The sequence below is a fragment of the Tachysurus vachellii genome, chromosome 10, assembly GCF_030014155.1.
Source record: "Tachysurus vachellii isolate PV-2020 chromosome 10, HZAU_Pvac_v1, whole genome shotgun sequence".
NCBI lineage: Eukaryota > Metazoa > Chordata > Actinopteri > Siluriformes > Bagridae > Tachysurus > Tachysurus vachellii.
In genome coordinates this window covers 4,237,764-4,265,000 of record NC_083469.1, presented here as the reverse complement: position 1 = coordinate 4,265,000, position 27,237 = coordinate 4,237,764, and the positions used below count along the sequence as shown (strand labels likewise).

The 27,237-nt window shown below is 40.1% G+C and overlaps 2 protein-coding genes across 3 annotated transcripts; both read left to right on the top strand.

Annotated features, from left to right (window-relative positions):
- Window positions 1–2,246: 2,246 nt before the first annotated feature.
- kif11 (kinesin family member 11) lies at window positions 2,247–14,110 on the top strand. The gene is made up of 23 exons (XM_060879491.1): window positions 2,247–2,392; window positions 2,696–2,825; window positions 3,741–3,873; window positions 4,774–4,871; window positions 4,986–5,064; window positions 5,147–5,332; window positions 5,429–5,553; window positions 5,734–5,824; window positions 5,955–6,197; window positions 6,371–6,466; window positions 6,620–6,708; window positions 7,046–7,133; window positions 7,313–7,501; window positions 7,578–7,785; window positions 9,756–9,928; window positions 10,068–10,193; window positions 10,587–10,745; window positions 11,196–11,335; window positions 11,462–11,741; window positions 11,884–12,106; window positions 12,460–12,629; window positions 12,727–12,837; window positions 13,683–14,110. The coding sequence occupies exons 2-23, from the start codon at window positions 2,755–2,757 to the stop codon at window positions 13,797–13,799; spliced, it is 3,195 nt and encodes a 1,064-aa protein (XP_060735474.1). The 5' UTR covers window positions 2,247–2,392; window positions 2,696–2,754; the 3' UTR covers window positions 13,800–14,110.
- A 381-nt stretch (window positions 14,111–14,491) lies between these two features.
- slc22a15 (solute carrier family 22 member 15) lies at window positions 14,492–27,133 on the top strand. 2 transcript variants are annotated; one of them, XM_060879563.1, is made up of 12 exons: window positions 14,492–14,696; window positions 15,927–16,067; window positions 16,785–16,923; window positions 18,068–18,232; window positions 19,438–19,567; window positions 20,262–20,483; window positions 20,992–21,132; window positions 21,326–21,411; window positions 22,061–22,169; window positions 24,017–24,089; window positions 25,257–25,415; window positions 25,501–27,133. In XM_060879563.1, the coding sequence occupies exons 1-12, from the start codon at window positions 14,613–14,615 to the stop codon at window positions 25,555–25,557; spliced, it is 1,506 nt and encodes a 501-aa protein (XP_060735546.1). In that variant the 5' UTR covers window positions 14,492–14,612; the 3' UTR covers window positions 25,558–27,133. The 2 variants fall into 2 exon arrangements, with proteins under 2 accessions (XP_060735546.1, XP_060735547.1); XM_060879564.1 differs by having other exon boundaries at window positions 16,785–16,917; window positions 25,501–27,127.
- The last annotated feature ends 104 nt before the right edge of the window (window positions 27,134–27,237 follow it).

The following is a 27,237-nucleotide window of genomic DNA, read 5'->3' as shown; positions in this document are numbered from 1 at the left end:
GCCCAATGACGCCTGAGATAGGCACAGGCTCCCCGTGACCCGAGAAGTTCGGATGGTCTAATAGCCAGGTGTATAACCTGCATTTTACTCCTAGTCTATTTAATTGTATAAAAGTGCCATTTTTCCTTCTGATAGCCCAATAACATAAATAATCATCTGAATGTATTTTTTATACAATTTACCCAAGCTAGAGGTCAGAACTATTGGTCTGTACCTTAACTCTAGTCAGCCAGTGACTCATGGGATCACTGTGGATGGGGCCATCCAGGGACTGTCATTCCTTTTTGGGAATTAGCATTGGGTCAGTGATTATCTCAGTCTGTGCTGACCCATTAGTTTCTTTATCCATTATTTACATTTAGATTATTTACTGTCCAGTGTCACCCAAATAAGAATAAGGTTCCTTCCTCATATCATCTCAGGGATTTTCTTTGCCACCTTCGCCTCCAGCTTGCTCATTAGTAATAGACGTTAGAGATATTTAAAATATTTTAATAGTATTTAAAATTGAAATGAATATTTAAAAAAAAAATGTAATCTTAAATTTAATAAATTAAAAACAATTAAATACATAAATTTAAATCTTTAAAATGTATGTATTTATTTGGTCTATTTTTATTCTTCTTCTATACTTCTGTAAAGCTGTTTTGCGATAATGCGAATTGTTAAACGTGCTAGACGAATAAATTGAATCGAATTAATTCTAACGTTAAGTCTATTTAGAAAAAAAAAAACTGTTTCAAAAATGACCATTAAAATCACCTCCATATCATTGACTCAAATATCTCCGGCTACTTAATAAAATCCTATTTATAGCTGAAAACAAAAAAAATTATGGAAATTAATCAGTTTAATACTAACTTTCAGACTGTAAACATCAACAGCTGGACATTCATCTTCCACTCGTCCATGTGTTTATAAGGTTTATTTATTGATATAAACGTGTCAACATGTTTGATGTGAGTGCACAAGGTTTATGTAAATACATAACAATATGATTTATTTGTATTTTTTTATTTATTTACCCATTTTTTTAATTCCTGACCAAAACACTTTAACTTCGGACTATCCACAGTGGACTATACATACACACTGCATTTAATACAATAATCCATCTGTTACCACAAGATACCATCCGATGCACTTCCATGTCACTTCTGTACCTGTACAATCTGTTGCACCTTATAATATTCATTCACTCATCTTCTACCGTTTATCCGAACTACCTCAGGTCACGGGGAGCCTGTGCCTATCTCAGGCGTCATTGGGCATCAAGGCAGGATACACCCTGGACGGAGTGCCAACCCATCGCAGGGCACACACACACACTCATTCACTCACGCAATCGGGACTATTTTTCCAGAGATGCCAATCAACCTACCATGCATGTCTTTGGACCGGGGAGGAAACCGGAGTACCCGGAGGAAACCCCCGAGGCACGGGGAGAACATGCAAACTCCACACACACAAGGTGGAGGCGGGAATCGAACCCCGACCCTGGAGGTGTGAGGCGAACGTGCTAACCACTAAGCCACCGTGCCCCACCTTATAGTATTTTATATATATATATATATGTATATATATATATATATGTATATATATATATGTATATAAGTACATATTGCATATAATGTGTAGTGCTACTGTAAGGATGCCCAACAGTACACTGTGTGTACTGACTATATGTATGAGCATATTGCTCACATGTTCACATGTTGATTTCATTATCTGTTTGTTAATTGTACATATTGTACACACATATTGTACTGACTATATGTATGAGCAAATTGCACACTTTCACGTCAACTCATTATCTGTATAATTGTTCTGCAATTTCTGGAGTTCGCTCCTAAGAATTTCATTCACCAAGGCACATATGCTGTGGTGATGTGACAATAAAAGTGACTTGACTTGACAACAATAACTAAAACCTCCAAAACAAATGTAGTTCCAGTTGTATTTTAGCTTATAAGCTTAATTACAAATCACATTTTTGGTGTAAAGTAATAAACACAAGGCTGTTAGCATGTCAGCAAAACGTCCAAACGTCTGCAAAACATTATATAATAACTTTACTCTATAACCTTAACACGTTTCCTTCACTGCAAACATGCACTACATAATCATGTGATGCCACACGGACCCGCCCCTTCTCTGAATTTCAACCAATAACGTCACAGACTAGAGTAATGCCGTACGCTGATTGGCTCACGCCGACTGAGGCGCAACATTCAAAGTCAGCTAACTGTCGGTTTGCCGTTGTTTCTGTGTAGTGAAGTGAGGTGTGAAGAGTCGGACGGTGTTTTATCCGTGAACGACTTATTAACAAAAAAGTATTTTATTCTTCTGTAACTTCCCCCCGTGTCAGACACCAGCCGGGGGACGTTGTTGGGTAAGTTTTCAGAGCTAATTTTAACATCTAAATTGTAGCTAGGTCATTTAAATTAACTGCAGGCGCCATTACTGTTTATACATTTTATTTCTGTCATGTATTCATTCTTTTCTTTTTTTAAGTCCCGTAAATGTTCATCAATGCAATGTTTTATTCAATTATCCATCATCAGTTGCTATTGCTAACCGTTTTGACGCGTTTAAATGACTTGAGCTAACTAGCTAATAGTTTAACGGTAGGAAATATAACGCGCGCGAGTTTCCGGTCTAACGTAAACTTTTCGTTTTTAAAAATTTTACACAGCGAAACGTCAGTGAACGGAAAACGCCGAGCTGGATCAGTCCAGAAGACGCTCAGTGATCATGTCTAATCTAATACAGATCACCAAAAAAGATGAAAAAGGCCGAAACATCCAAGTGGTCGTGAGATGCAGGTAAACATTTACTCAATTCTGTAAAATAGTTAACGGTTTATTATCATTGCTCACGTGTTAATAGCTGATGCTGTTTTATTATGGAGGTAAACTTTTTAAAGGGTTATTGTGGATGTTTACTGTGAAGGATTAGAGGATATTTATTGTGATATGTTTGCAAATATATTTCTTGTACAGCACTATTGTGGATATTTATTGTGAAGGGTGGTTGTGTGTGTTTATTGTGAAGGGTGGTTGTGTGTGTTTATTGTGAAGGGTGGTTGTGTGTGTTTATTGTGAAGGGTGGTTGTGTGTGTTTATTGTGAAGGGTGGTTGTGTGTGTTTATTGTGAAGGGTGGTTGTGTGTGTTTATTGTGAAGGGTGGTTGTGTGTGTTTATTGTGAAGGGTGGTTGTGTGTGTTTATTGTGAAGGGTGGTTGTGTGTGTTTATTGTGAAGGGTGGTTGTGTGTGTTTATTGTGAAGGGTGGTTGTGTGTGTTTATTGTGAAGGGTGGTTGTGTGTGTTTATTGTGAAGGGTGGTTGTGTGTGTTTATTGTGAAGGGTGGTTGTGTGTGTTTATTGTGAAGGGTGGTTGTGTGTGTTTATTGTGAAGGGTGGTTGTGTGTGTTTATTGTGAAGGGTGGTTGTGTGTGTTTATTGTGAAGGGTGGTTGTGTGTGTTTATTGTGAAGGGTGGTTGTGTGTGTTTATTGTGAAGGGTGGTTGTGTGTGTTTATTTTTGAATATTTATTTTGTGGTTTTATTGTGAAGGATTGTTGAAGCATTTGTTGCTGATTTATTAGTGTGTAGTAATTAGAGATTTTTAGGCAGGTTGTTCATTATAAATGTTTATTATGGATATTTTATGTAAAGGTTTATTGAGATTGTGACGATCACCTGTGCTTATAATGGACAATTCTTGTGAATGTTTTTCAGGCCTTTCAATGCAGTGGAGCGTAAGTCTAACTCCCATGGAGTGGTGGACTGTGACTCAAACAGGAAAGAGGTGACGGTCCGTACTGGGAGCGTCACGGACAAAACCTCCAGGAAAATGTACACCTTCGACATGGTGCGTGGTGTGTGTGTGTGTGTGTGTGTCACTGGTGAAAAGCTGCTGAATAATAACTGATTTTACATTCATCTATACATGAATTTATACACTTATGCGGGAATAAAGGGGACAGACTCAGGCCAATCTGATTAAACATAGTGTGTTAATGTATTTTTATTAATCTGGTATTAGAGTAAGTCCTGTAAACCATTTGTGTGTGATTTTATTTCCACTGTCCCAATTTGTGGTTGCTCTTTAAACTGGAAACGACGTACCCAGTCTCTGTTCATAGGTGTAGTCTCAGTTTGCTCTAAGAACAAGTCTACTCAACCACTTCACTTTTTTTAATCATGAATGTTTGTAAGGTTTCTCTGTGTTTCCTTTTGCACAAGTTGAGGAAAATTAAGCTCCGTTTGTTGATTGGCTGATGCTACCAACATCAATGATCATTGTAATGGTTGGGAAAACTGACTCCTATTTTAAAAAAATATATTGTTTTGAAGTTTTACATTCTCACCAAATGTCAGGCGTAATATAAAACACTGAACTTTACTGATATCAAGCCGCATCCTGCTTCTAAATTAGTTTGATGCTGTCACACCTCCTTGTGATTTGTTTTAAGTAGAATTTGTAAGATTGTAGTCGTGCTTTTATACTATAATCAGTATAAATCACGTTTTGTTAATTAAAAAAATACAAATGTTTGAACTGTTTAGTTTTGGATGATATCTGATCTTTATTTTTGTTAACTGTTAATGTTTGTTTTTTTTTATTTATTTATTTTTTTTACATGCCCTTTGTGTTGGGTATCCTTTTTGTAATGCTGCTTAACACTTCTGATCTTTTATTTGCACCCTACGAATGTACATTGTAAGGTGGTGTTGGGTTTAATTTTTACCCTCTCTCGCCCATATGCAGGTGTTTGGTCCGTCTGCAAAGCAGATAGACGTGTACAAGAGTGTGGTGTGTCCCATATTAGATGAAGTCATCATGGGATATAACTGCACCATTTTTGCGTGGGTGAACCTTCAAACTCTAATATCTGTGTCAAAGAATTCCTGTTTAAGCACTGCTGTGAATTTTTTTTTTTTTTTTTTTTTTTTTTAAATTTTATTTTCTTTCTTTTTAAGATATGGGCAAACAGGCACAGGGAAGACCTTCACAATGGAGGGTGAAAGGTCACCTAATGAGGAATTCACCTGGGAGGAGGTAACCTGAGGGTTTTGTTAAAGAACCACTGAAAATGGATTAACATCATGATGTTGGATTACATTACAACTTCCTTTTCCAGGATCCTCTGGCTGGTATCATCCCTCGTACTCTTCACCAGATCTTCGAGAAGCTTACCACGAACGGCACTGAGTTCTCTGTGAAGGTTTCCCTGCTGGAGATTTATAACGAAGAGCTGTTTGACCTTCTCAGTCCCTCGCCGGATGTCACAGAAAGGCTGCAGCTGTTTGACGACCCCAGAAACAAGGTCTGTAAAGTACCCTGCTGGCTGAATTTTCTAAACGTTTTAAATCTAGGTTTTCTTTTCTTATCCCGCCGCCTTTTTGTTTTTCTGCCTTATTAGAGAGGTGTTATCGTTAAGGGACTGGAGGAGATAACGGTGCATAACAAGAACGAGGTCTATCAGATCCTTGAGAGAGGATCAGCCAAGAGGAAGACCGCATCCACGCTGATGAATGCATACTCTAGGTAAGAAAGCAAACTGCATCGTGTGTCTGTAGAGATGGATAGATACGTGTGTATATATTATATTATATGTATGTATATGTAGAAATGGAGGGATATGGATCGATAGCTGCATTTGGATATAGATAGTCTTCGGTTTCAATGGAGGATGGTGTATGATTATTCTCTTACCTTTCTCTCCAGCCGTTCTCACTCGGTGTTCTCCGTCACCATTCACATGAAGGAGATCACTCTGGAAGGAGAGGAGCTAGTGAAGATTGGAAAACTGAACCTGGTAAGGCTTGTTATTATTAAGCACACTTGTTGTTGTTGTTGTTATAGTTAATGTATGCAGCAGGACTAACGGCTTGCTGTTGGTTAGTCTAATATTTGCATCTCATCGAAGTAAAGAATGTCTCTGTCAGGTGGATCTTGCGGGCAGCGAGAACATCGGTCGCTCTGGAGCAGTGGACAAGCGCGCTCGAGAGGCAGGAAACATCAACCAGTCACTGTTGACGCTTGGTCGTGTGATCACAGCTCTGGTGGAACGCGGTCCCCACGTGCCTTACCGTGAGTCCAAGCTTACCCGTATCCTCCAGGACTCGCTGGGTGGACGCACCAAGACCTCAATCATCGCCACAGTCTCTCCAGCTTCCATCAACTTAGAGGTACTAAAGTTTTTGTGACCGTCATGTCATGAACACGTCCCCATCTAATCACCAGCGGTCACTCACTCATGTTCTCTGGTTGCTTGAGATGCTGTATGTGTGAATGTGTTCAAGTCAAAGGCTGCTGCCTACTCGTAACTAACCCCAAATATTTTCTTGCTCACTGAACGCAGGAGACTCTCAGTACACTGGATTACGCTAACAGGGCGAAGAACATCATGAACAAGCCCGAAGTGAACCAGAAACTCACCAAGAGAACCCTTATCAAGGCAAGTCTCATTATAAAAGTCTGCTTTGTGTGTTTACTCCATAGATATTAAATAAATCTATGATTTTATCCCAACATGAATGGTTTAATTTTTATTTTGGCATACTTGATGTGATCAGGATTAATTTATTGTTATTTTAATATATAAATCTAGGAGTACACCGAGGAGATTGAGCGGTTGAAGCGGGATCTGGCTGCTACTCGTGAGAAGCATGGCGTGTATCTCTCAGCTGAGAACTATGAGTGAGTTCACTGTACTGGAACAGGACCTCAGTGCATTTACCCCAGATTAGTGCTCTTACTCGACCAAATACTAATACTCATTGAGTGTACAGTGAAGCTGGTGTGTTGTGTGTGTGTGTGTGTGTGTGTGTGTGTGTTTTTTTTTTTTTTTTTTTTTAAATATAAGTTATTAAAACTTTTACTCATGTCATGCTTGGTCTCTGAAGTCAAGTATAAAAGATTGCCTGTGACTAGAAAACATGGACGTTTTAATCAAAGCACCCAGTTCTTAGCATTTACTTGTAATCTCATGCTGCTAGGCACAGAATATTAGCTGAGAGTTGTTTGTGTTTTATAGGAGTATGAACAGTAAACTTGTGAGTCAGGAAGAACAGATCACAGAATACACAGAGAGGATTGCAGCAGTGGAGGAGGACCTCAAGAGAGTAAGGTTTTAAACTTCTGCTTTTGTCTTTGTGTTTTTGACAGTCAGCACTTTCAGTTTAAAAGTTAACGGCTGTCCTTTTATTTCCTTTGGGACAATGGTTTGTGCTGTTTGCTGCAGTCATTTTCTGCAGCAAGATATTTATTACGAGGGAATAAAATGTGAAAATCTCTGATCTAGCTGATGGAGCTGTTCACAGACAGCAAACAGAAGCTGGAACAGTGCAGCGAGGACCTGCAGGACAAGAGCCAGCAACTGGAGGAGGCTCACAAGGACCTGAAGGACACCAGGCAGAGGCTCACACAGGAGGAGTTCATCACCACGAAGCTGCAGACCACTGAGAGCCAGCTGTACGATGCTGCAGGACAGGTGTGATGGTGTAAAAACCTTAGTTTACCAATCCTACAAAGGATTTTTGTAACATTCAAATGTTAATGTTCTGTAGCTGCTGAGCACGGTGGAGGTGAGCACGTCGGACGTGGGAGGCCTCCATGCCAAGCTGCAGCGGGTGCAGGCTGTGGAGCAGCACAACTCCACGGCTCAGAGTCTCTTTGCCCAGTGCATGGAGCAAACCTGCAGCAGCATGCAAGGCGCCTTGCAGCAGCACAGCCTCAAACACACCGCCATGCTAGATCACTACCGCCATGCTATGGGTGAGTACATAACACTCCTGGGGTTGAATACTTGCTATAGCTAATACTTTAGTGCATTATTTGTTATACAAATGAAGGTACTGAAGACTCTTTAGTGTGTATTTAGTACATGTTTTGGCTTAAGAGTGTATGATTTTTAAGAAGGTTTATCTATACAAAAAATAGCACAAAAATAATGCTATGAAACTAGATTTCCATGTTAAACATGTTCGATGCTTCTAAATAGTCAGCTAGAGTAGAATCAGCAGTACAGAATCACTAAGTACAGTTTATGGCTTCTTGCACTCACGATGGTTCCACTGGGTGATTTTATAAACTCTGGCTAAACAGAATCTTGAGCTATGTTGATTGTTCACACTGCTTATACTTTACCCAGGGTTAAAACTGAATCCCGGCTCTTCACAATCTGACGTTTTTCCCGTTTATACAGCCTTCTGATTTGCATATTTGCACATCAACAGCCACGATTGGATAAATCCAGCACACAGCCACTTTAAATAACGCCTCATCTTTCACATCAGTGAGAAAGTTCAGGTTTGTCGTTTTGAACCTGAGCAGGTATTCTCTTTCACAGAATTCTCATCTGTTTTGAGTAGTTTTTGTAGTCCACCAGGCTTTCAATGATATCCAGCATTCACTTATTTTTTTCAGTGTGATTTATTTCGAGAAGTCAAGTTCTCGACTTCTTTTAAGTCAAGAAGCTTTTGTCATTTCAACCATATATAGCTGTTGGAGTACACCGTGAAATGCGACATTTCTTCAGGATCAAGGGCTACATAAAACAGACAGATCTAAGGACTTTAAGTTAGTCCTAGCCACATAAAGTGCATTTGTGCAACCTGGAGTACACAGTGTGAGACAAAAGACAAAGACTGTTTGAACAAAAAATGACAAGACAATACACAAAGAGCTCTGCCCAGTGTAAATACTGTATGTTCAACAATAGTGTGTGCAGAAATACTGGAATGAACACAGTATTGTAGCAGCAGTTTGCCATTTACAACATTTGGCAGACGCCCTTATCCAGAGCGACGTACATAAGTGCTTAAATCTCTAACATTGAATACATTAATGCTGGCTCACTAAGTTACATACTTAAGATACCAGAGATATTGTAATGTATTGTGCAAAACAGGAAACGGCTGAAATGTGAGACCGCATGTGCAAAGAGTAAAAACTGTGCAAAAACAGCATGTAAACGAGTTGATGGATGTATATTGGAAGTGTGTGTATTTGGTGTAGGTCTGTGCAGTCCATACAGTTGGGGTGTGTGTTGTGCTCAATACAGTTCAGTTATTAAGAAGTCTGATGTCTTGTGGAAAGAAACTGTTACACAGTCTTGTTGTGAGGTCCCGAATGCTTCGGTTCCTTTTTCCAGGCGGCGGTGGGGTGAAGAGTGTGAGGGGTGTGTGATGCTATTGGCTTTGCGGATGCAGCATGAGGTGTAAATGTCTGATGGAGGGAAGAGAAACTCCAATGATCATCTCAGCTGTCCTCAATATCCGCTGCAGGGTCTTGCGTTCTGAGATGGTGCAGTTCCCAAACCAGACAGTGATGCAGCTGCTCAGAATGCTCTCAATGGTCCCTCTGTAAAAAGTAGTCAGGATGGGGGAGGGAGATGGGCTTTTCTCAGCCTTCGTAAGAAGTAGAGACGCTCATACAGCACGCACTTAAGTGTTCAGTGCCACCTGACTCAACATAAATGTCTCAGTAAACGGTGTTGCTACAACCTTGTCATTGTGATGATGCACATGATGTTTTCTGATTTGTTCTTTACTAAGCATCTAGCCGCAGCGTCGAAGTTTGCCACCCCAATGTGGCGTTAACTCTGCAAAAGCTGTGCTTCATAACCCCTGTTCTAAATTACACGTGTGAAATGTTCCTCTACCCAGCCAGGGTTAAATGTAAGGTTTAGAGTGAAGATTAAACAGCCCTGTTGTGATCTTGTTGTGGCTGTATGTGTGTTTTAGCGGAGCTGCTGGGAGGAACCGGGCGTGTGTTCGAGCAGGCTGTGGGCTCCGTTCTCCATTCCTACTCCGCTGTCCAGGAGGCGGTGGAGGAAGGAGTGAACGGCTGCAAGGCCAAACTGCTGCAGCAGGACGAGCTCACACACGGGAGCAGAGATGCCATGCTTCAAATGCTGGTGAGAGGGTTTCACAGTTTGTGCCTGGAATAAAACTATTTACTTCAGCATCAGTTAGGGTTTAGGTTCATGGGAAAGATCCAGGGCTGTAAGAGAGCTGGTGTAACAATAGGTTTTCAGATTTATTTTTGCCCCTCAGGATGAACATAAACTTCACTTAGAAGATGTTCTAACTGCAAAAGCGATGCCTGCTATTGGATCAATTGTGGCTGTGAACGAAGGCTTGAAACAGACGCTGCAGAAGTATAACGTACTGGCTGGACAGGTGTGTGTTTATTCCTTTTGGCTATTCTGTCCTTACTTGAGAAACGTAATGAAGCACATTTGAATGCTGTGATTGACCGCAGAGTTCAGCTAAGGCAACTCACAAGTTTATATTAATGTACTTGTTCTGATCAGAGGTTTCAATAGCAACCGCTCATAAATGGGGACATGTATAGAAATGTACCCTGTAATCTAACTTTTATACTGAATGGATGTCCGTCTTCAGGACCAGAAGGGTTTGTGTTTTGCGGTTTAAACAACTGACTGCATTACTAGTTAATTTTCTTTTGCTATAGTTGCAAGCCTTGATGAATTGCTGCCACCAAACATTTCAGTACTAGGATGTGCACAGGTTTGTGTGTTAAAGTGGTGACCTTTTCTTTTCTACACCCAGTTGGAGGAGATGAAAGCAGACATGGCAACATTTTTTAGTGGCCACATGGAGGCGCTGGTGCGCATGCGGGAAACGGCTGTGCATGGCTTCACATCCCTCCAGGCTGAACACAGCAAGCTGAAGGAGCAGATCAACCAGGCTGGACACCAACATCAAACAGTACGTGTTGCTGTCACTAGTGATTTAAAGCACAAGTTTAATAAAAAATAATAAATCTATATATAATGTATATTTATAATGAGCTTTCAGTCCATAACTGAGGCACACTGTAACTTTTAAATGACTTTATGATGACGCATCCTTCTTGAATTAATTTGGGTAAAATATTTTGGTATAAGAGTAGAGCAAAAAAACTCATGTCCTGTTATAGCAAATTAAGTAACTTTGGGGTATTAATAGTAATTTTGCCTCAAGCATTTCACTTTAACAACAGTAACCCAGTGTTTTTGTGAAGATGGTGTTAACAGAAGTGCTGTGAAGTCTGACTACAGTAATTGCAGAAATTGCAAACCAACAAAATGAAAATGGTCTAAAAAGAGTAGCATACAATATCCTTAGTGTTTGTGTACTGTCTTGTCAGGTACAGATTGTTTGTTTTCTGTGTTACAGCGTGTAGCGCAGCTACTTCGGTGCGTCCAGGATCAGATGAACCTCCTGGCCCTGGACACACAGTCTGACTTTAAGGGGCTTCAGGAGGCATCAGATGCACAGGATGCTCCCATGGAGACTCTAAAAATTACAATACAGAGGTGAGGAGGAAGCGTTGGGTTAATGCTCACCGTGAAATACTAATTCTTGTCTCGTTTAAACACTTACTGAAGAAAAATGTGTATAAAAGGTGATCTAAAAGTTAAGGAGTCTTTTCTTTTCCTTAGCCAATGCACCTCAGCTGAACAGGAGAGCTCGACAGTCGGCGCTCGTCTGAGTTCATGTACAGATGGAGTGATTAAGGAAATGTGTGGCGTGGCGGAGGAGGAACGTGCGGCGTTGGAGGAAAGTGCTGGGTACTGCGGCCTCCTGCAGAGCTCTCTGGAGTCGTTGGCTGACTCGAGCCTCCAGTGGTGTCACGCAGCCAGAGACCTGACTGAGAGACGTGCCGAGGAACAGCTGACCCTCGCTGAGGAGAGCAAGGCTGCTGTGCACAAGCTTCTGAAGGTGAGACATGTGCAGTCATCGAAGGGTTGAGAGGAAGTGAGCTGTTGGTCACATTCCTGTCGATATTAAGGCACTTCTTGTATCAGTGTTTATACCATATAGTACCACAGATGTAACCTCTGATCTCCTGCTTTATTTACAGCATGTAGAGGAGCGAGGTCAGGCCATCACAGAGGAGTGCCAAGCTCGCCTCGCTCCAGTGCAGCAAGAAATGCAAGGTCTCCTGAAAGGAGTGGAGGCCCAGACGTGTGAAGACCAGGCCATTCTGCAGCAACACAGAGAAGAGCTCTCAGTTCTCATCACACAGACCCATAATGCGGTCAACAACTTCCTCAGTAATGAACTTCAGCAGGATCTGCCTACGGGTGAGAAGCCAGGATTTCTATTTATATTTATTTATGTAAATAGTCTCTGTCAATAAGCTGGGTTCATCTTACTTTTGTGGTTTGTGTGTATTTTTATTTATAATTGTAATTCATTACATTTTCTTCGTAGGTGTAGCTCTAAAAAAAAAAAAAGAATCTGTTTTTAATCAAACTAAAATCTCTCTCTGATTTGGATTTGCCAAAGGGATCATTTATTACTATTTATTTTTTAAATTGAACATGTTTTACTACCTTTGATTTACCAGTTTCATGGCTTTTTCTGTGCAGACAAATGCAGTTATTATAAGAGCAAATGTACATGGTTTAATATCTGATCGTGTGTATGTGTTTAGGCACAACACCAAAGCGTAAGGAGTACATGTACCCTCGTGCACTCGTGCCACTGAAGGGGAGAACCGAGCTGGAGGACGAGTTTAGGGCTCAGCAGGAGCAGCTAATGAGTGCCCTCGGGCAGTGTGAAGCCCTCACTGAGGGAGAGGAGGAGGAGAAACCAGTAGACCAGGTTCAGACCTCACACCAGATATTTATACATAATGCATGGAGATAAAACCCACATTTAGGATTTGTTTTGTACAAGGCTGATGTATTTCTGTGAATAGGACTCTCTGGAGGATGAAGTTTGCAGCTCCAGTGACAGTAACTCCACGCAGCAGTCTATATCCGAGGAGAATCTGATGTGCTATGAGGAGGGAAGAGTTCCTTTCTTTAAGGTAAAGTTCAGATCATTCAAATATTTGCAAAGGTTATTTCCTTTCCTATTACACTTGCCTATTAGATGTGTAGATATTGAACTGGATATCAGCTAATATGTGTTTGGCAGGTCTTCATATTGCACTATTTAAACATGTACCAATTATGAAAATATACAGAAGGCAGGTACGACTCAGCTAACATTGCATATTCTAGACGTGAGCTTGCCTTTCCCAGTGTATTCATAGACGGTGTGTACTTGGCTTTCATTCTGAAAATATATTCTACTAAATGAAGCCTATTTTTTAAAGTACACTATGTAGCTATACATTTACGGACACCTGACAATCATTCTTGTATGTGCATTTTGAACATCCCAGACTTGGTTCCTCTTTGCTGCTATAATGAGGTCAATTCTTCTGGAAGGCTTTCTACTACATTTATATTATTGAGCATGGCTGTGGGGATTTGTTTAAATGGCTGTGTGAGTCTTTGTGAGATCAGACCCTGGTATTGGGTGAGGAGTGCAGTCTGTGCTCCAGTTCAGCCCAAAGGTATTCGTTGGGGTCGAGGTCAGGGCTCTATAAAGGACGCTCCAGGTCTTTCCTGAGCAAGGCCCTTAACCCTCAATTGCTCAGTTGTATATAAAAAAAAAAAATAAATAAATAAAAATGTAAGACGCTCTGGATAAGGGCGCTAAATGCTGTAAATGTAAATGACTCCCTTCTATAGTAGCTTAAAACTTAACATTCACAAATACCAAATGGTTAAGTATCTCCAATATGATTCCTACGTGTACTAATGACTGTAAAAACATTGTATATTATTGTTAAGAGCAACATTGCTTTTCTTTCCTCTATTACAGAAAAAGTCTAAAAAAGAGAACCTCAGCAAGTCTCTGAACCGCTCGAAGGTAGCTGAGAACGAGAGCTCGGTGACGCCGCCGCGATCCAGATTACCACTCAGGACCCAAAACCAATAACCTCTCCACTTCCTTTTCTTTCCTCACTTACCTGTAGACATTTAAGTACTTATTGTATTTTTCCGGCATCTGTATTTTTTAAACTATATTTGACATGAGTTTAAATGTTCCTTTATGTGCGTACGTCTTCATCCTCAGTCACCGTTTTTAATGTTGTACGTTCAAGTTGTTTTTTCACTTGGTTGAAATGGGTATATGTTTTTTGTTATCTTACATTTTTGAAAATTAAGAACGACTGCTGATCAAGTGCTGTTTTTAAAAAAAAAAAAAAAAAAGTCTGACTTTAAACTAATAAAGATTTTAAGATTCAAGATTGGTGACATGGTGGTGATTTTGTTATTCAATAATGTATTAATGTGTACATAAATGTTCTGCCCTGATAAAAAAAAATATCTGAAACATTTAATAAATAAAATATCTGAAATATTTAATCAATAAAAAAATAAATGACATACGTGTTTCATTCAACTTCCTATAGAGCGGCTTTTTCAATTGTAAACGTTCCACCAATCACATTTAAGCACCGAGTCACGTGATGTAGCTCCACGTCTAAGCATGGCTAAGCTGCCTGTTTAAATAGAGGTTTGTCACTTCGTCCTCGTGCGCACTTTTTTTCTCAGGTGTCTCCTTAAGAGTCTGCGCCCTACTTAGGGCACTAGATCGAGGGCACGAATGCGTTTGGGATACGGCCGCAGAAATGTCGCCCAGCGTCACTCCAGCATCAAAACCTGCTTGTTTGCATGTGTGATTTTAAGACATTTAGTTTCGTTTTAAACCCACGTGTCATGTTATGTCGCGAAATCTTGGTCAGAAATGGATTTGGAAGAAGCTTTTCAACTGGTCGGAGAGTTTGGTGGACACCAGAAACGGATGGTCGGTGTGTTGATACTGCTGCAGGTAATGCTAATGCTAGCTAGCATCATGGTTAGCATGTTTACAAACCCAGGCTTGACTGTAAAACCAGAGAGGACGTTAAGACACTGGACTCAGAAGGTCATGCGTTCGAATCCACTGCCTCTGATGGGCCAGTGATAAAAAAACCAGGATTCATTAAAGTCACTCATGATAATATCTGCAATAAGTACTGTACATGTAATAAAGTGCATAATATAGCTTAATGTTGTTAGAATGGAACCTGTCAATCAAGTGGTGAGAGAAATTCATATTTACATTGTATCTGAGGGTTAAGGGTCTTGTTTAATGGCAGCCTGGTGGACCTGGGATTCGAACACATGACCTTCTGGTCAATAGCCCAGCATCTTAACCACTAGGCTATGACATTCCATATGTGGCTTTAAGTAAAGGATTTGAAGTTGATGTGTTAGAAGCTGGAAAAATGGACTGGCAAATGTATAGGCGACTGAATCAGAGCATCATTCGTATATATTTATAATCACACCCTCCGGTGTCACCCAGATGAAGATGAGGTTCCCCTTTAAGTCAGGATTTGAAGTTGATGTGTTAGAAGCTGGAAAAATGTACTGGCAAATGTATAGGCGACTGAATCAGAGCATCATTCGTATATTTATAATCACACCCTCCGGTGTCACCCAGATGAGGATGAGGTTCCCCTTTAAGTCTGGTTCCTCTCAAGATTTCTTCCTTTACCATCTAAACTAGTTTTTCTTCCCCACAGTCGCCTGAGGCAGCTCAGACTTGCTCATTGGGGATAAATACAAACACATTTAAATATATCTAATGTTAATCTTGAAATTTATATTATATTCATTTTCATATTATTCTTTATAATAACCTTTTGTTCTATGTTTATGTTCTGTAAAGCTGTTTTGAGATCATGTCCATTGTAAAAAGCGCTATACAAATAACTTTGAATTGAACTGAATCTCCAAAACATCAGGTCTTAACTAGTACGCAGTCCCTATTATGAGTTTATTATACATGTCTAAATAGTTGAATCATTGAATACAAAGAAAGAGGAATATTCATAATAATAACCAATCCTGAGTATAGAAATTTTGGCTTCTGGAGCCGACATGAGTCGTAGCCTGTCCAGGACTTCCCGGACATTTAAAGTAAACCAACTTACCACAAAGACATTGTTATTATATTATAACATACTTTGAATAAATGGATGAATTTATGGATGCTTTCTTGTTCATCTTAAAGATCTACATGGCGTGTCAGTGCATGCTCATCATACTTATCGGCGCTGTTCCTGAGTACCAGCTCGAGGTCGTCACGCTGAGCGGAGGAGATTTCACGCAGTCTGCAACGTTCAAGGAAGACGTCAGCTCCATCGTGACGGAGGTGAGAGAGCACTGATCTGAAGCAGGATCATGCAGGAAGAAAGTAATAACCAGCTGTCCACTGTGTTGGACATTGTTCATCAGGAGAGATGTTCTCCATTCAGACTTCAGGCTGCTTAACACGGCATTAACAGATTAAATGTTTCATAGTCAATATAAAATATGAATACTGTTATGTCAGCACTTTCTTTAATAAAACACATAGAATGTTGTGTCATAGGGCAAGATGATTAATTCATAGCAATTTGGCGATGTTTTAAAACATTTTTACATCTATAGCTGCCTAAAAAAAAGCAGCTTGTCATGTTGCCAAGTAACCAATAAATCCCCATCGTCAAGACTTTCCTGTAACGAAAAACCGGAAGTTACAGTTTTACATGTAAAGTAAACATGTCCTAAAAGAAACAGTTCACAATATCATCAGACATGTTTTAAAAATCTCTTGTGCCGTGTTACTATGGAGAAAATGATTTATTATTAAAAGTGTATTAATATATAGATGGACCTAAATTGTTCTAGAAAATGAATCAACACCTTCTGACCAATCAGAATTGAGAATTCAACAGCGCTGTGGTCCCTTTGGTCCTTTTAGTGAGAATCTATTTAGCGCTGAGTATAATTGTGTACTCTGACTCTTTAACAGTTTGTCTTGATGTGATCTTGAGTCCTTTTGCATGTGTCACTGGCTCAGTGTGTGTGTTTCGTGTGTGTTCTGCAGTGGTACCTGGTCAAGCAGGATGCGTACAAAGTGAGCCTGGCAGGATCGCTGTTTTTTGTTGGCGTGCTGTTTGGGAACGTGCTGTTTGGCCCGCTGTCTGATAAAATTGGAAGGAAACCCATCTTCCTCATGAGTACTGGTGCTTCTCTCTTTCATACTTACAAGTGGATATCAGGACACAGGACATGTGCTTAGAAAACAGATATCATTTTATAATATAGTGGTAGAATCAGGTTAGACCACACTGCCTGGTCATAGATTATTTTGTCTGTCTGTCTGTCTGTCTGTCTAACTCACTCACTCACTCACTCACTGACTCAGATATTTTATTTATCGAGGCCTAATTAATAAATGAATAATTACCACATTAATAATCTTCAGGTTCCTGGTGCATGTTCTGATTTTATTTCTGAATCCAGACAGTGCTCTCTCTCTCTCTCTCTCTCTCTCTCTCTCTCTCTCTCAATACAAATTAGTTTCATTTAAATCAAACAAGCAAATTAAATAGTTGTTATATTATAATATGTTTTGCCAAATCCTTTATAAAGGCAAGGATTATAATTATAATATAATTAAAAAATTATAAGATGGACAAGTGAAGAAGATAAATAAGTAAAGAAATAAACAAATACACAGCAAAACAAAAAACATATTTAATAGCTTTGAGTAGTGTGTGTGTGTGTGTGTGTGTGTGTGTGTGTGTGTGTGTGTGTGTGTGTGAGTGTGTGAGTGTGAGTTCATGAGCTCATTTCTGATTGGTTGACTCCCATCTTGTTGTGACAGGTACGGATCACCAGGTACGAACACTGCAACATGCTGTCATTTTAAATAATCTTTCAGACAAGGGGGGCACGGTGGCTTAGTGGTTAGCACGTTCGCCTCACACCTCCAGGGTTGGGGGTTCGGTTCCCGCCTCTGCCTTGTGTGTGTGGAGTTTGAATGTTCTCCCCGTGCCTCGGGGGTTTCCTCCAGATACTCCGGTTTCCTCCCCCGGTCCAAAGACATGCATGGTAGGTTGATTGGCATCTCTGGAAAATTGTCCGTAGTGCATGATTGTGTGAGTGTGTGTGTGTGTGTGCCCTGCGATGGGATGACACTCCGTCCAGGGTGTATCCTGCCTTGATGCCCGATGACGCCTGAGATAGGCACAGGCGCTCCGTGACCCAAGAAGTTCGGATAAGCGGTAGAAAATGAATGAATGAATGGATAATCTTTCAGATACCTTTTTTATTATCTCTCTCTCTCTCTCTCTCTCTCTCTCTCTCTCTCTCTCTCTCTCTCAGGTCTGTTTTTTGAAGTGCTCTTTGCCTATGGCAGCGCGCTGGCCCCCAGTTATGAGCTCTTCGCTCTGTCTCGACTGATGGTGGGGTTGATGAACGGAGGGATGGCACTCGTCTGCTTCATCCTCTCACAGGAGTATGTGGGGAAATCCTACTGGGCTCTGACAGGTAAAGCCATCAATGTAGAGTACAATGTGGAGTACCAGTGATGCACACTAACACCTTGTATAAGTATTCACCCCCCTTCAGCTTTTCCCCTGCTTTGTAGCTTTAAAGCTGGAACTGAATTGGGATTAGTAATGGGCGATATAAACGATATGCGATATAAACGATACAAAATTGGCCTACGGTAGAGATTTTAATTCTATTGCACTATCGTGATAATGCATGTTGATGACGCAATCTACCTGCGAAATTTAGAGCCACGAGCTGCAGCCGGCTGCAATGAATCATCATATTCATCATCTTGAATAAACATGGCTGAAAGCGTCAGCGAAACAGAGGAGCTTGTGAAAAAGACCGGTGCAACATCTATTATTTGGACTTGGTTTGGATTTAAGCCGTCCGACGAGCAGCAGAAAAATATACTCTGTAGAGTGTGTGGGGCAAAAGTTAAGAGCTAACAGCTAAGAGCTAATTCACAGTGTCCGTTCCTTTATTAACAAGACACGTTTTAATTTCATTAGGAGAACAAAATGTTTAAAAGCAAATGCGTTACCTCGGCTGCAGGTTTGAAATATGTTTTTATTTAAAGTATCTGTGCATTTACACAAAATAATTTTCTTTGCCTAATTAATACTGGAAGTATTTTCAGTACAGTGTATGTTCCTTAACTAAAAAGACACCAGTTTTTCTGTTCTCTGCAACTTGGGTGGCATTTAAGAACCAAGGACTTAAACTAAGTATAGTGCCTTTTAGAAGGAAAGACTTTTATTTATCTGCAACATTTTGTTGTATAATTACAGTTTTGCTTTTGCACAATAAATGTTCTCAAAACGACATACGTTTCTTTATTTCTTAAAAAAAAATACATTTAGCGGTTTGGCTTTCCTAAGGGTCTGTGTAACCTGTTCTGAAATGGCGCTATTATAATTTATATATCGCAATATATATCGTTATCGCAAGAGGCTGCAATGTATATCGCAATATGGATTTTAGGCCATATCGCTCATCCCTAATTGGGATTATATTGTTATGATTATGATTCTAACATGTAATATTGAAGTAGGGAGAAAAAAATCTGGTTCAATATACAGTAGTTTAGAAAACTGGGTTTCAGTTCCAGATTTTAACATTGCAGAATGTGGAAAAGTTTAAGGGAATGAAAACGGGAATGAATGATAAGGGTATGAATGTTTTTGTGTGTGTTTAAGGCACGATATCCAACATGACCTTTGCAGTGGGCATCGCTTTGTTTGCTCTTCTCGGCTACTGCATCAGGTCCTGGAGAAACCTGGCTGCTGCAGCTAACAGCCCCGGAGTGCTTCTCTTTCTCTTCTGCATGTACGTGTGAATATCCGATTTATAGCTTCTGCGGCTGGATACCACTAACTAACACAGTGTGCCATGACGAACAAAACCTATATAGTTATACAATAAAGATGATGCCATATAAGGATATAACCGGTAAAGATTAATACAAGAGGCAAAACTTTCCTCAAAATATATTTTAACTCTACAATCTTTTTACAATTTTTGGAGATACCTTGTGTTTCAAGGAAATGGAAATATTTTAATGGAAATCACCAAAATAATCGTACAAATGACAAATCATGAACATTGGTAAGACTCTTTGGATACATTAAAGCAGGGGTCTCCAAAATGTCACCCATAAACGTGTGTGTGTGTCTGTGTCTGTGTGTGTATGTATTTGTGTGTGTTTTTGTGTGTGTGGGCCTGTGTGTATGTATGTATGTATGTATGTATGGGTGTGTGTGGGCCTGTGTGTGGGTGTATGGGTGTGTGTGTGTTTGGGCATGGGTTTGTGTGTATGTGTGTGGGTGTGTGTGTGTATGTATTTGTTTCTGGGTGTGTTTGGGTGTGTGTAATTGTGTGTGGGTGTGTGTGTGGTTGTGCGTGGGTGTGTATGTATGTGTCTGGGGGTGTGTGCGCATGTGTGTTTGGGTGTGTGTGTGTGGGTATGTGTGTGTGTGTCTTTGTGTGTGTGTGGCTGTGTGTGTGTCTATTTCACTGACAGCATGCTGCCTGAATCTCCACGCTGGCTGTACTCTCAGGGCCGGACAGTGCAGGCAGAGAAAGTGCTGCAGGATTTTGCTCGTCGGAACGGAAAAGGAAACGTGACTCTGAAGCTGCGGAAAACTCCGGGCACAACGGGCACAGAGACGCCTAAAGCTGGACTGCTGCAGCTGGTCAAGCACCGCGTGCTGCGCTGCAGGACTATCGTCCTCATGTACGTCTGGTGAGTATGAGACCGATAAAACACCTCCTGAACACACACCGTATGATCTACATACACATACTGTACATCACACACTCAACGTGTTTCTACTGAGGCACCTGATCAGCTGCTTGATTCAAAAACAGCGAGATATATTCATATATAAATATACCACACTGTATATAGTCAGGATACTGCGTCCGTTTGTCTTTTATTCACGAGAGAAAATCAAAGCAAACTAAAACACAGGCCAAAATATTAACATGAGAGAGAAGGGGGCGGGGCTTCCAGGGTGTCAGTTAATCGTTCCAGATTATATAGATTGACTCGTATAACGTAATGATTACGGATCAGAACACAAGTCAGTTTTGATTTTTTTGGAATCATACAATATTGGAAAAGATGATTTTTTTATTTTTAATTTCTTCAAAGACTTTATAGATCAAACGGGGTTTGGCTTTGTGACTTTTTGAACAGTTTAGCTACGGATGATATGCGATGTACCTACATGATGCTGTGTGTGTTGCAGGTACGCTTGCAGTCTGGTGTATTATGGACTGACAATGAATGCGAGCGATGATAAAGGGAGTCTTTTTCTCACTGTAGCCATGTACGGCCTGGTGGAGCTGCCAGCCTACCCTCTGTGCATATACTTCATCAATAAGTCCTGGTATGTACACACACACACACACACACACACACACACGCACACACTCTCTGCAGTTGTCATTATGTCTAGATCCATTATTGTAGTATTTTTTTGTATTTAATATTTTAAATTGGAAACTAGTGAAAATTTTATTACCACAGTGTTCACTCTGTAACACACACACTCTCTCTCCTCTCTCTCTTCTCTGTCTCAGGTCAGGGAGACAAAAAGCTTTAGCCAGTTTTCTTATCCTTGCCGGCCTGTGCTGTCTTCTCTCGGTGATGGTCCCTGTTCAGCCTGGTGAGGAGATACAACATCATATCACTGCACAATACTGCTTTTTTATTATAGAGTGCGGTACTGACGAAATACTACCAGTGTATTCACTGAGAATTTCAACATATTTCAACACATTCAGTTAAACAATAGACTGATCGATTTCAGTACACCTAAACAGTGCTGTAGAATTCTTGATTCTGATTGGTCAGAAGGTGTTTCTATAGTAACAGCTAGCGCACGTGAATGCTCCGTATATAATCGGATATAAAAACGTATAGTTGTTGATATGCTCAATTTTTTTGTAAGATGTTTATTTTTGACGGTCCATGAGCTCTGATCCCAGAGTCTCTTCACAGCCAAATGAAGATCTCTCTCTGATTTAGTTTTTACATTTACATTTATGGCATTTAGCAGACACCCTTATCCAGAGTGACTTACAAGTGAGCAACTGAGGGTTAAGGGCCTTGCTCAGGGGCCCAGCAGTGGCAGCTTGGTGGACCTGGGGTTCGAACCCATGACCTTCCGATCAGTAGCCCAACACCTTAACCACTGAACTGAAATGATCATTCTTTTATTTGATTTGATTTTCTAAAATTATTTTTTGAAACATTTTATAGCCACAAACTAAGATCTCTCTCTCTCTCTCTCTCTCTCTCTCTCTCTTTTTCAGGGTCTGTGTTCAATGGCAGCTGTTTTGCTCTTTTGGGGAAGCTGATGGTCAGTGCTGCCTTCAACATTGTCTATGTGTATACGTCAGAACTTTACCCCACTGTTATCAGGTATATCTATCTACAGTGCCTTGCAAAAGTATTCATACCCACTAAACCTTTTCAGATTTTTGACACGTTACAACCACAAACAAAAATGTATTTTATTAGGATTTTATGTGATAGGCCAAAACAAACTGGCACATAATTGTGAAGTGGAAGGAAAATGATAAATGGTGTCCAAATTTTATTCACAAATAAATATCTGAAAAGTGTGGCATGCATTTGTATTCAGCCCCACTGAGTCAATACTTTGTAGAACCACCTTTCTCTGCAATTACAGCTTCAAGTCTTTTGGGGTATGTCTCTACCAGCTTTGCGCATCTAGAGAGTGAAATGTTTGCCCATTCTTCTTTGCAAAATAGCTCAAGCTCAGTCAGATTGGATGGCGAGTGTCTGTGATCAGCGATTTTCAAGTCTCGCCACAGTTTCACAATTGGATTTAGGTCTGGACTTAAATGATAGGACTGGGCCATTCTAACACATGAATATGCTTTGATCTAAACCACTCCATTGTAGCTCTGGCTGTATGTTTAGGGTCATTGTCTTGCTGGAAGGTGAACCTCTGACCCAGTCTCAAGTCTTTTGCAGACTCTAACAGGTTTTCATCTAAGATTGCCCTGTATTTGGCTCCATCCATCTTCCCAACTCTGACCAGATTCCCTGTCCCTGCTGAAGAAAAGCATCGCCACAGCATGATGCTGCCACCACCATGTTTCATGGTGTGTTCAGGGTGATGTGCAGTGTTAGGTTTCCGCCACACATAACGTTTTGAATTTTGGCCAAAAAGTTCAATTTTGGTCTCATCTGACCAGAGCATCTTCTTCCACATGCTTGCTGTGTCCCCCACATGGCTTGTCGCAAACTGCAAACGGGATTTCTTATGGCTTTCTTTCAACAATGGCTTTCTTCTTGCCACTTTTCCATAAAGACCAGATTTGTGGAGTCCATGACTAATAGTTGTCCTGTGGACAGATTCTCCCACCTGAGCTGTGGATCTCTGGAGCTCCTCCAGAGTTACCGTGGGCCTCTTGGCTGCATCTCTGATTAATGCTCTCCTTGCACGGCCTGTCAGTTTAGGTGGACGGTCATGTCTTGGTAGGCTTGCAGTTGTGCCATGCTCTTTCCATTTCCGGATGATGGATTGTATATTTTCAAGGCTTGGGATATTAATTTATAACCTAACCCTGCATTAAACTTCTCCACAACTTTATCCCTGACCTGTCTGGTGTGTTCTTTGGTCTTCATGATGCTGTTTGTTCACTAATGTTCTCTAACACACTTCTGAGTGCTTCACAGAACAACTGTGTTTATACTGAGATTAAATTACACACAGCTGCACTCTATTTACTAATTAGGTGACTTCTGAAGGCAGTTGGTTTTACTGGATTTTAGTTAGGGGTATCAGAGTAAAGGGGGCTGAATACAAATGCACACAAGACTTTTCAGATATTTATTTGTAAAAAATATTTGGACACCATTTATAATTTTCATTCCACTTCACAATTATGTGCCAATTCCTTTCGGTCTATTTCAAAAAATCCAAATAAAATATATTGTTCTTTGTGGTTGTAACGTGTCAAAATGTGGAAAAGTTCAGTGGGTATGAATACTTTTGCAAGGCACTGTATCTACCTATCTATCCATCCATCCATCCATCCATCCACCCACCCCCCTCTATATATATATATAAATATAGACTCTGTCTATCTATCTGTCCATCCATCTATCCATCTAACTACCTACTAAGCCTTCTGCTATACTGTTTCCCTGACTATACTGTTTCACAAGCAGTAGTTTGTGGAGTGTTTGATTATGCTTGATTATATTATGTGTGTGTGTGTGTGTTTGTGAACTAGGAACGCAGGGTTGGGTGTGTGCTCCATGTCTTGTAGGGTTGGAGGTATTTTGGCTCCCTTTGTACCCAGTATGGTGAGTACTGTATTTAACATAGCGTATTTTTTATGATACGATAAGTATTTCTTTTTATACACTACACTTTAAAGTAACACCTTTATACCATCAGGGTTCAGCAAGTCAATGCATAGAATCCTACAGATACAGGCTTCAGTTAATGTCTAAAACATCTGCCCAGACTCTCCAGTTGTTGGTGAGAGTGTGTTTTTAGCTGATGGGAATAGAACCCAGTTTGTTCTTCTATTGTAGCCCACATCCTCCTCAAAGTCATGAATTTGCTTCTTGTGAATTTTGAATTTCTGCTCACCGTCGTATCCAGACTGACGTACAAAAGTGCTTTGAAGTCTCTATCAGCGAATACATTAACACTGGTTCACTAGGTCAAATGTTTAGGAAGATTTTCAGTTACTCAGCTGTTTGAGATCTGGGGAAAGTTCATTCCAACACCTCGATGCCAGAACAGAAAAGAGTCTTGCTGCATACCTCCATCTTACCATGAGAGATACCGGGACCAGCCGACCACAGTGATCACTGTGAAAATCAGCTGAAAGTTGTAGTGGACATTTTCACTTCAGAGATGTTCATAAGAACCTGTCCTTCTATGTTTCTATATTTATCATGGCTGGTAGTTATTGTGAATAGAGATTGCAGTTGTTTTCCTAATACAGCTTCCAGCAGACCGTTCCCGTGAGACCTTGGTAGATACAGATTAGCTTGGTCAGATGAGCAGGCTTCTAAGCCAATGGTTGATAATGTTTTGCCTTTACATGTCCTGTTTCATTTATTTCCTCTCTATAATATCCTGATGTTAGCAATGACCGGGGCCCTTCCTCTCTCATGATACATGCGGAGTGTTGGGTCCTGCTGCACAGCTGAACACAAAAAATACATGAAACCTGTACATGAAGGTTTCTTCATGAAATTATGCTTTAATTCTCTCAAACCTCAAAACTTCCACGACAAAGTCTTGACCTGCATCTGCATGGTTTTATGCACTGCGCTGCTGCCACAAAGAGCAATTGATATAATTACACGAATTAGCAAGTGTACAAAATTTTCCTAATAAAATCACCTGGTGAGTGTATACAACTATATGGACCTGGATTTATTCATTTCTATAGACGAATGTATATCTATATTTTAGTGATAGATGTCATATTGGTTGTTTTGTTGATCGTTCAGAAAGTGCTGCACGCGTCTATGCCGTTCATAGCGTTTTGTCTGACCGGTGTGTCAGCCGGAGCCATGGGACTCCTCCTCCCAGAAACACTCAACAAGCCAATGGCCGAGACGCTGGAGGAACTCTCTGCCCCCGTTTATCACAGAATGCTAGACACTCAGGTAACAGTGGCTCCGCCCACATCAGGCTGAATTATATTAATCAGAACCATGCTTGCTTTAATGTGACTTTTCTGTGTTTGCACAGGTTCATCTGCTGGCGGATGAGCAGTTGTCTAAACGCAGAGGATCCGAAAGTGAATAATACACACGCACACACACACACAGGCATGAACAAATACAACCAAGACTGGTCATTCGTGTATATCATGCCAAATCGAATCATACTGTGCCGACCTGACTCACAGAAACCTGGTGTGTGAGTGTGTGTTTGCTTTTGTGTATGTGTACGTTTGCCCGCACTTAGTGCCTTCTATGAAAACAGCACCGAAGGGATCAACAGAAAAAGTGGAACCGCTCTCCAGCAGATGAGGACATGACCAAATCCTGTATAAATAATCCCTCATTCCGTCTCACAAACATGCCGTTAATGCTGCTGCTGCTAACGAATAGTTCCTGTCCGATATCTGTGCATCGTAGTCATCACTGTAATTTCACAGAAGTAATTGACATGATTTACAAGAAATTTGATGAACGTGTCAGAAAACACTACAACATTAATGCTACAATTGTGAAATATTTATTAATGCATAAATTGTCAGTTGTGACGGATGTAGCCTTGCGTACCTGTACAGCTGTATATGTTAAATATATCTCGGGGTTTTCTCTGGATTGGGAGGGGGATAATTTAAAAATAAAAATAATTTGCAAATGAAAAGAGAATTGATTTTTAAAATGAAGTAAACTAATGATGTTGCTAATGATTTTATGGATGTGTGCTACAAACGTTTATTAATATTTTATACATATTAAAACTTTTATTTGAAAATGCTACAAGTTGCATAATGGGATGTTAAAGTAAATCTTTTAGCTTGATTCACACATACTCAAGTTGTCAGTTTACACAGGTGGGTGAATTCAGGTAAAGTAGACTCCAGATAGATGTTTAAAATGGGACATGCATGTTTACTGCATCGGTATGCACTGTTTAAATGAGTAAAATGGGGTTGCTGAGGTCCTAGAATTTATTTAGATTTTTTAAAATGTTGATAATAATTACATTTATTTGCATTGTTTAGTCAGCAGGTGGCACTGTTGTGCCCTGTCCGATTCCACTGTAGGTTTTCTCTGGTCTCATTCCATCATATTCCTCCATATGTGCCCATTTGTCTTTGGCTCTTGTTCCCATCTGGAGTGAATTCCAGCACCATGTACTTAATGATTCTGGGATAAATGGATGAATAAATGTTCATGAAGCAGTTTATTTATTTATTTATTTTTAAGAAAAAATGATACACAACTCTTTAAAAGTGCATCCTGTACACAAAACTTCCACATTCTGTTCCAAACAAGACACGATACTCCCATATATGTTTATTCTGTTTGAGCCTTGATCAACTGATTAAAATATTGTTAAAATAATATAAAACTGACATCGAAACAAAATCACAATAAAAATAATCTAATATAATCACCATAACGCATTAATTATGCATGGTGCATGTTGCTGAGAGGAGCTTTTCAAACCTCAAGCTGATTTTTGAGGTCTGTCATGGCCCAAAAGAGTCTCAGGGGACTTACTGTCATTAGCATCAATAATGATGTTCCTCAGAATTGATCATTTAATGCATTCATTGATGATATTGCTGCAAAAAATCCAGGTGTGTTCAGTTTTTAAACTGTTTATTAACGTGAGTCTTCTAGTCACTATTAAACTGTTCAAATTTGTTTGTAATTTATTTACTACTTATTTATGTTAATGCTTATCATGATTTATGTTATATTCTAGTAAAGTTTAAAAAAAAATAATTTTTTTAATATATAG

What these genes read in the sequence shown, in the direction of transcription:
- slc22a15 (XM_060879563.1), top strand. Translation starts at nt 14,613, where the DNA reads ATGGATTTGGAAGAAGCTTTTCAACTGGTCGGAGAGTTTGGTGGACAC. An exon ending in ATCGTCCTCATGTACGTCTG is followed by an intron (nt 20,484 to 20,991) that starts GTGAGTATGAGA and finishes TGTGTGTTGCAG; the next exon opens with GTACGCTTGCAGTCTGGTGT. An exon ending in GATGGTCCCTGTTCAGCCTG is followed by an intron (nt 21,412 to 22,060) that starts GTGAGGAGATAC and finishes TCTCTTTTTCAG; the next exon opens with GGTCTGTGTTCAATGGCAGC.
- kif11 (XM_060879491.1), top strand. Translation starts at nt 2,755, where the DNA reads ATGTCTAATCTAATACAGATCACCAAAAAAGATGAAAAAGGCCGAAAC. An exon ending in CAAGTGGTCGTGAGATGCAG is followed by an intron (nt 2,826 to 3,740) that starts GTAAACATTTAC and finishes AATGTTTTTCAG; the next exon opens with GCCTTTCAATGCAGTGGAGC. An exon ending in TATAACTGCACCATTTTTGC is followed by an intron (nt 4,872 to 4,985) that starts GTGGGTGAACCT and finishes TTTCTTTTTAAG; the next exon opens with ATATGGGCAAACAGGCACAG.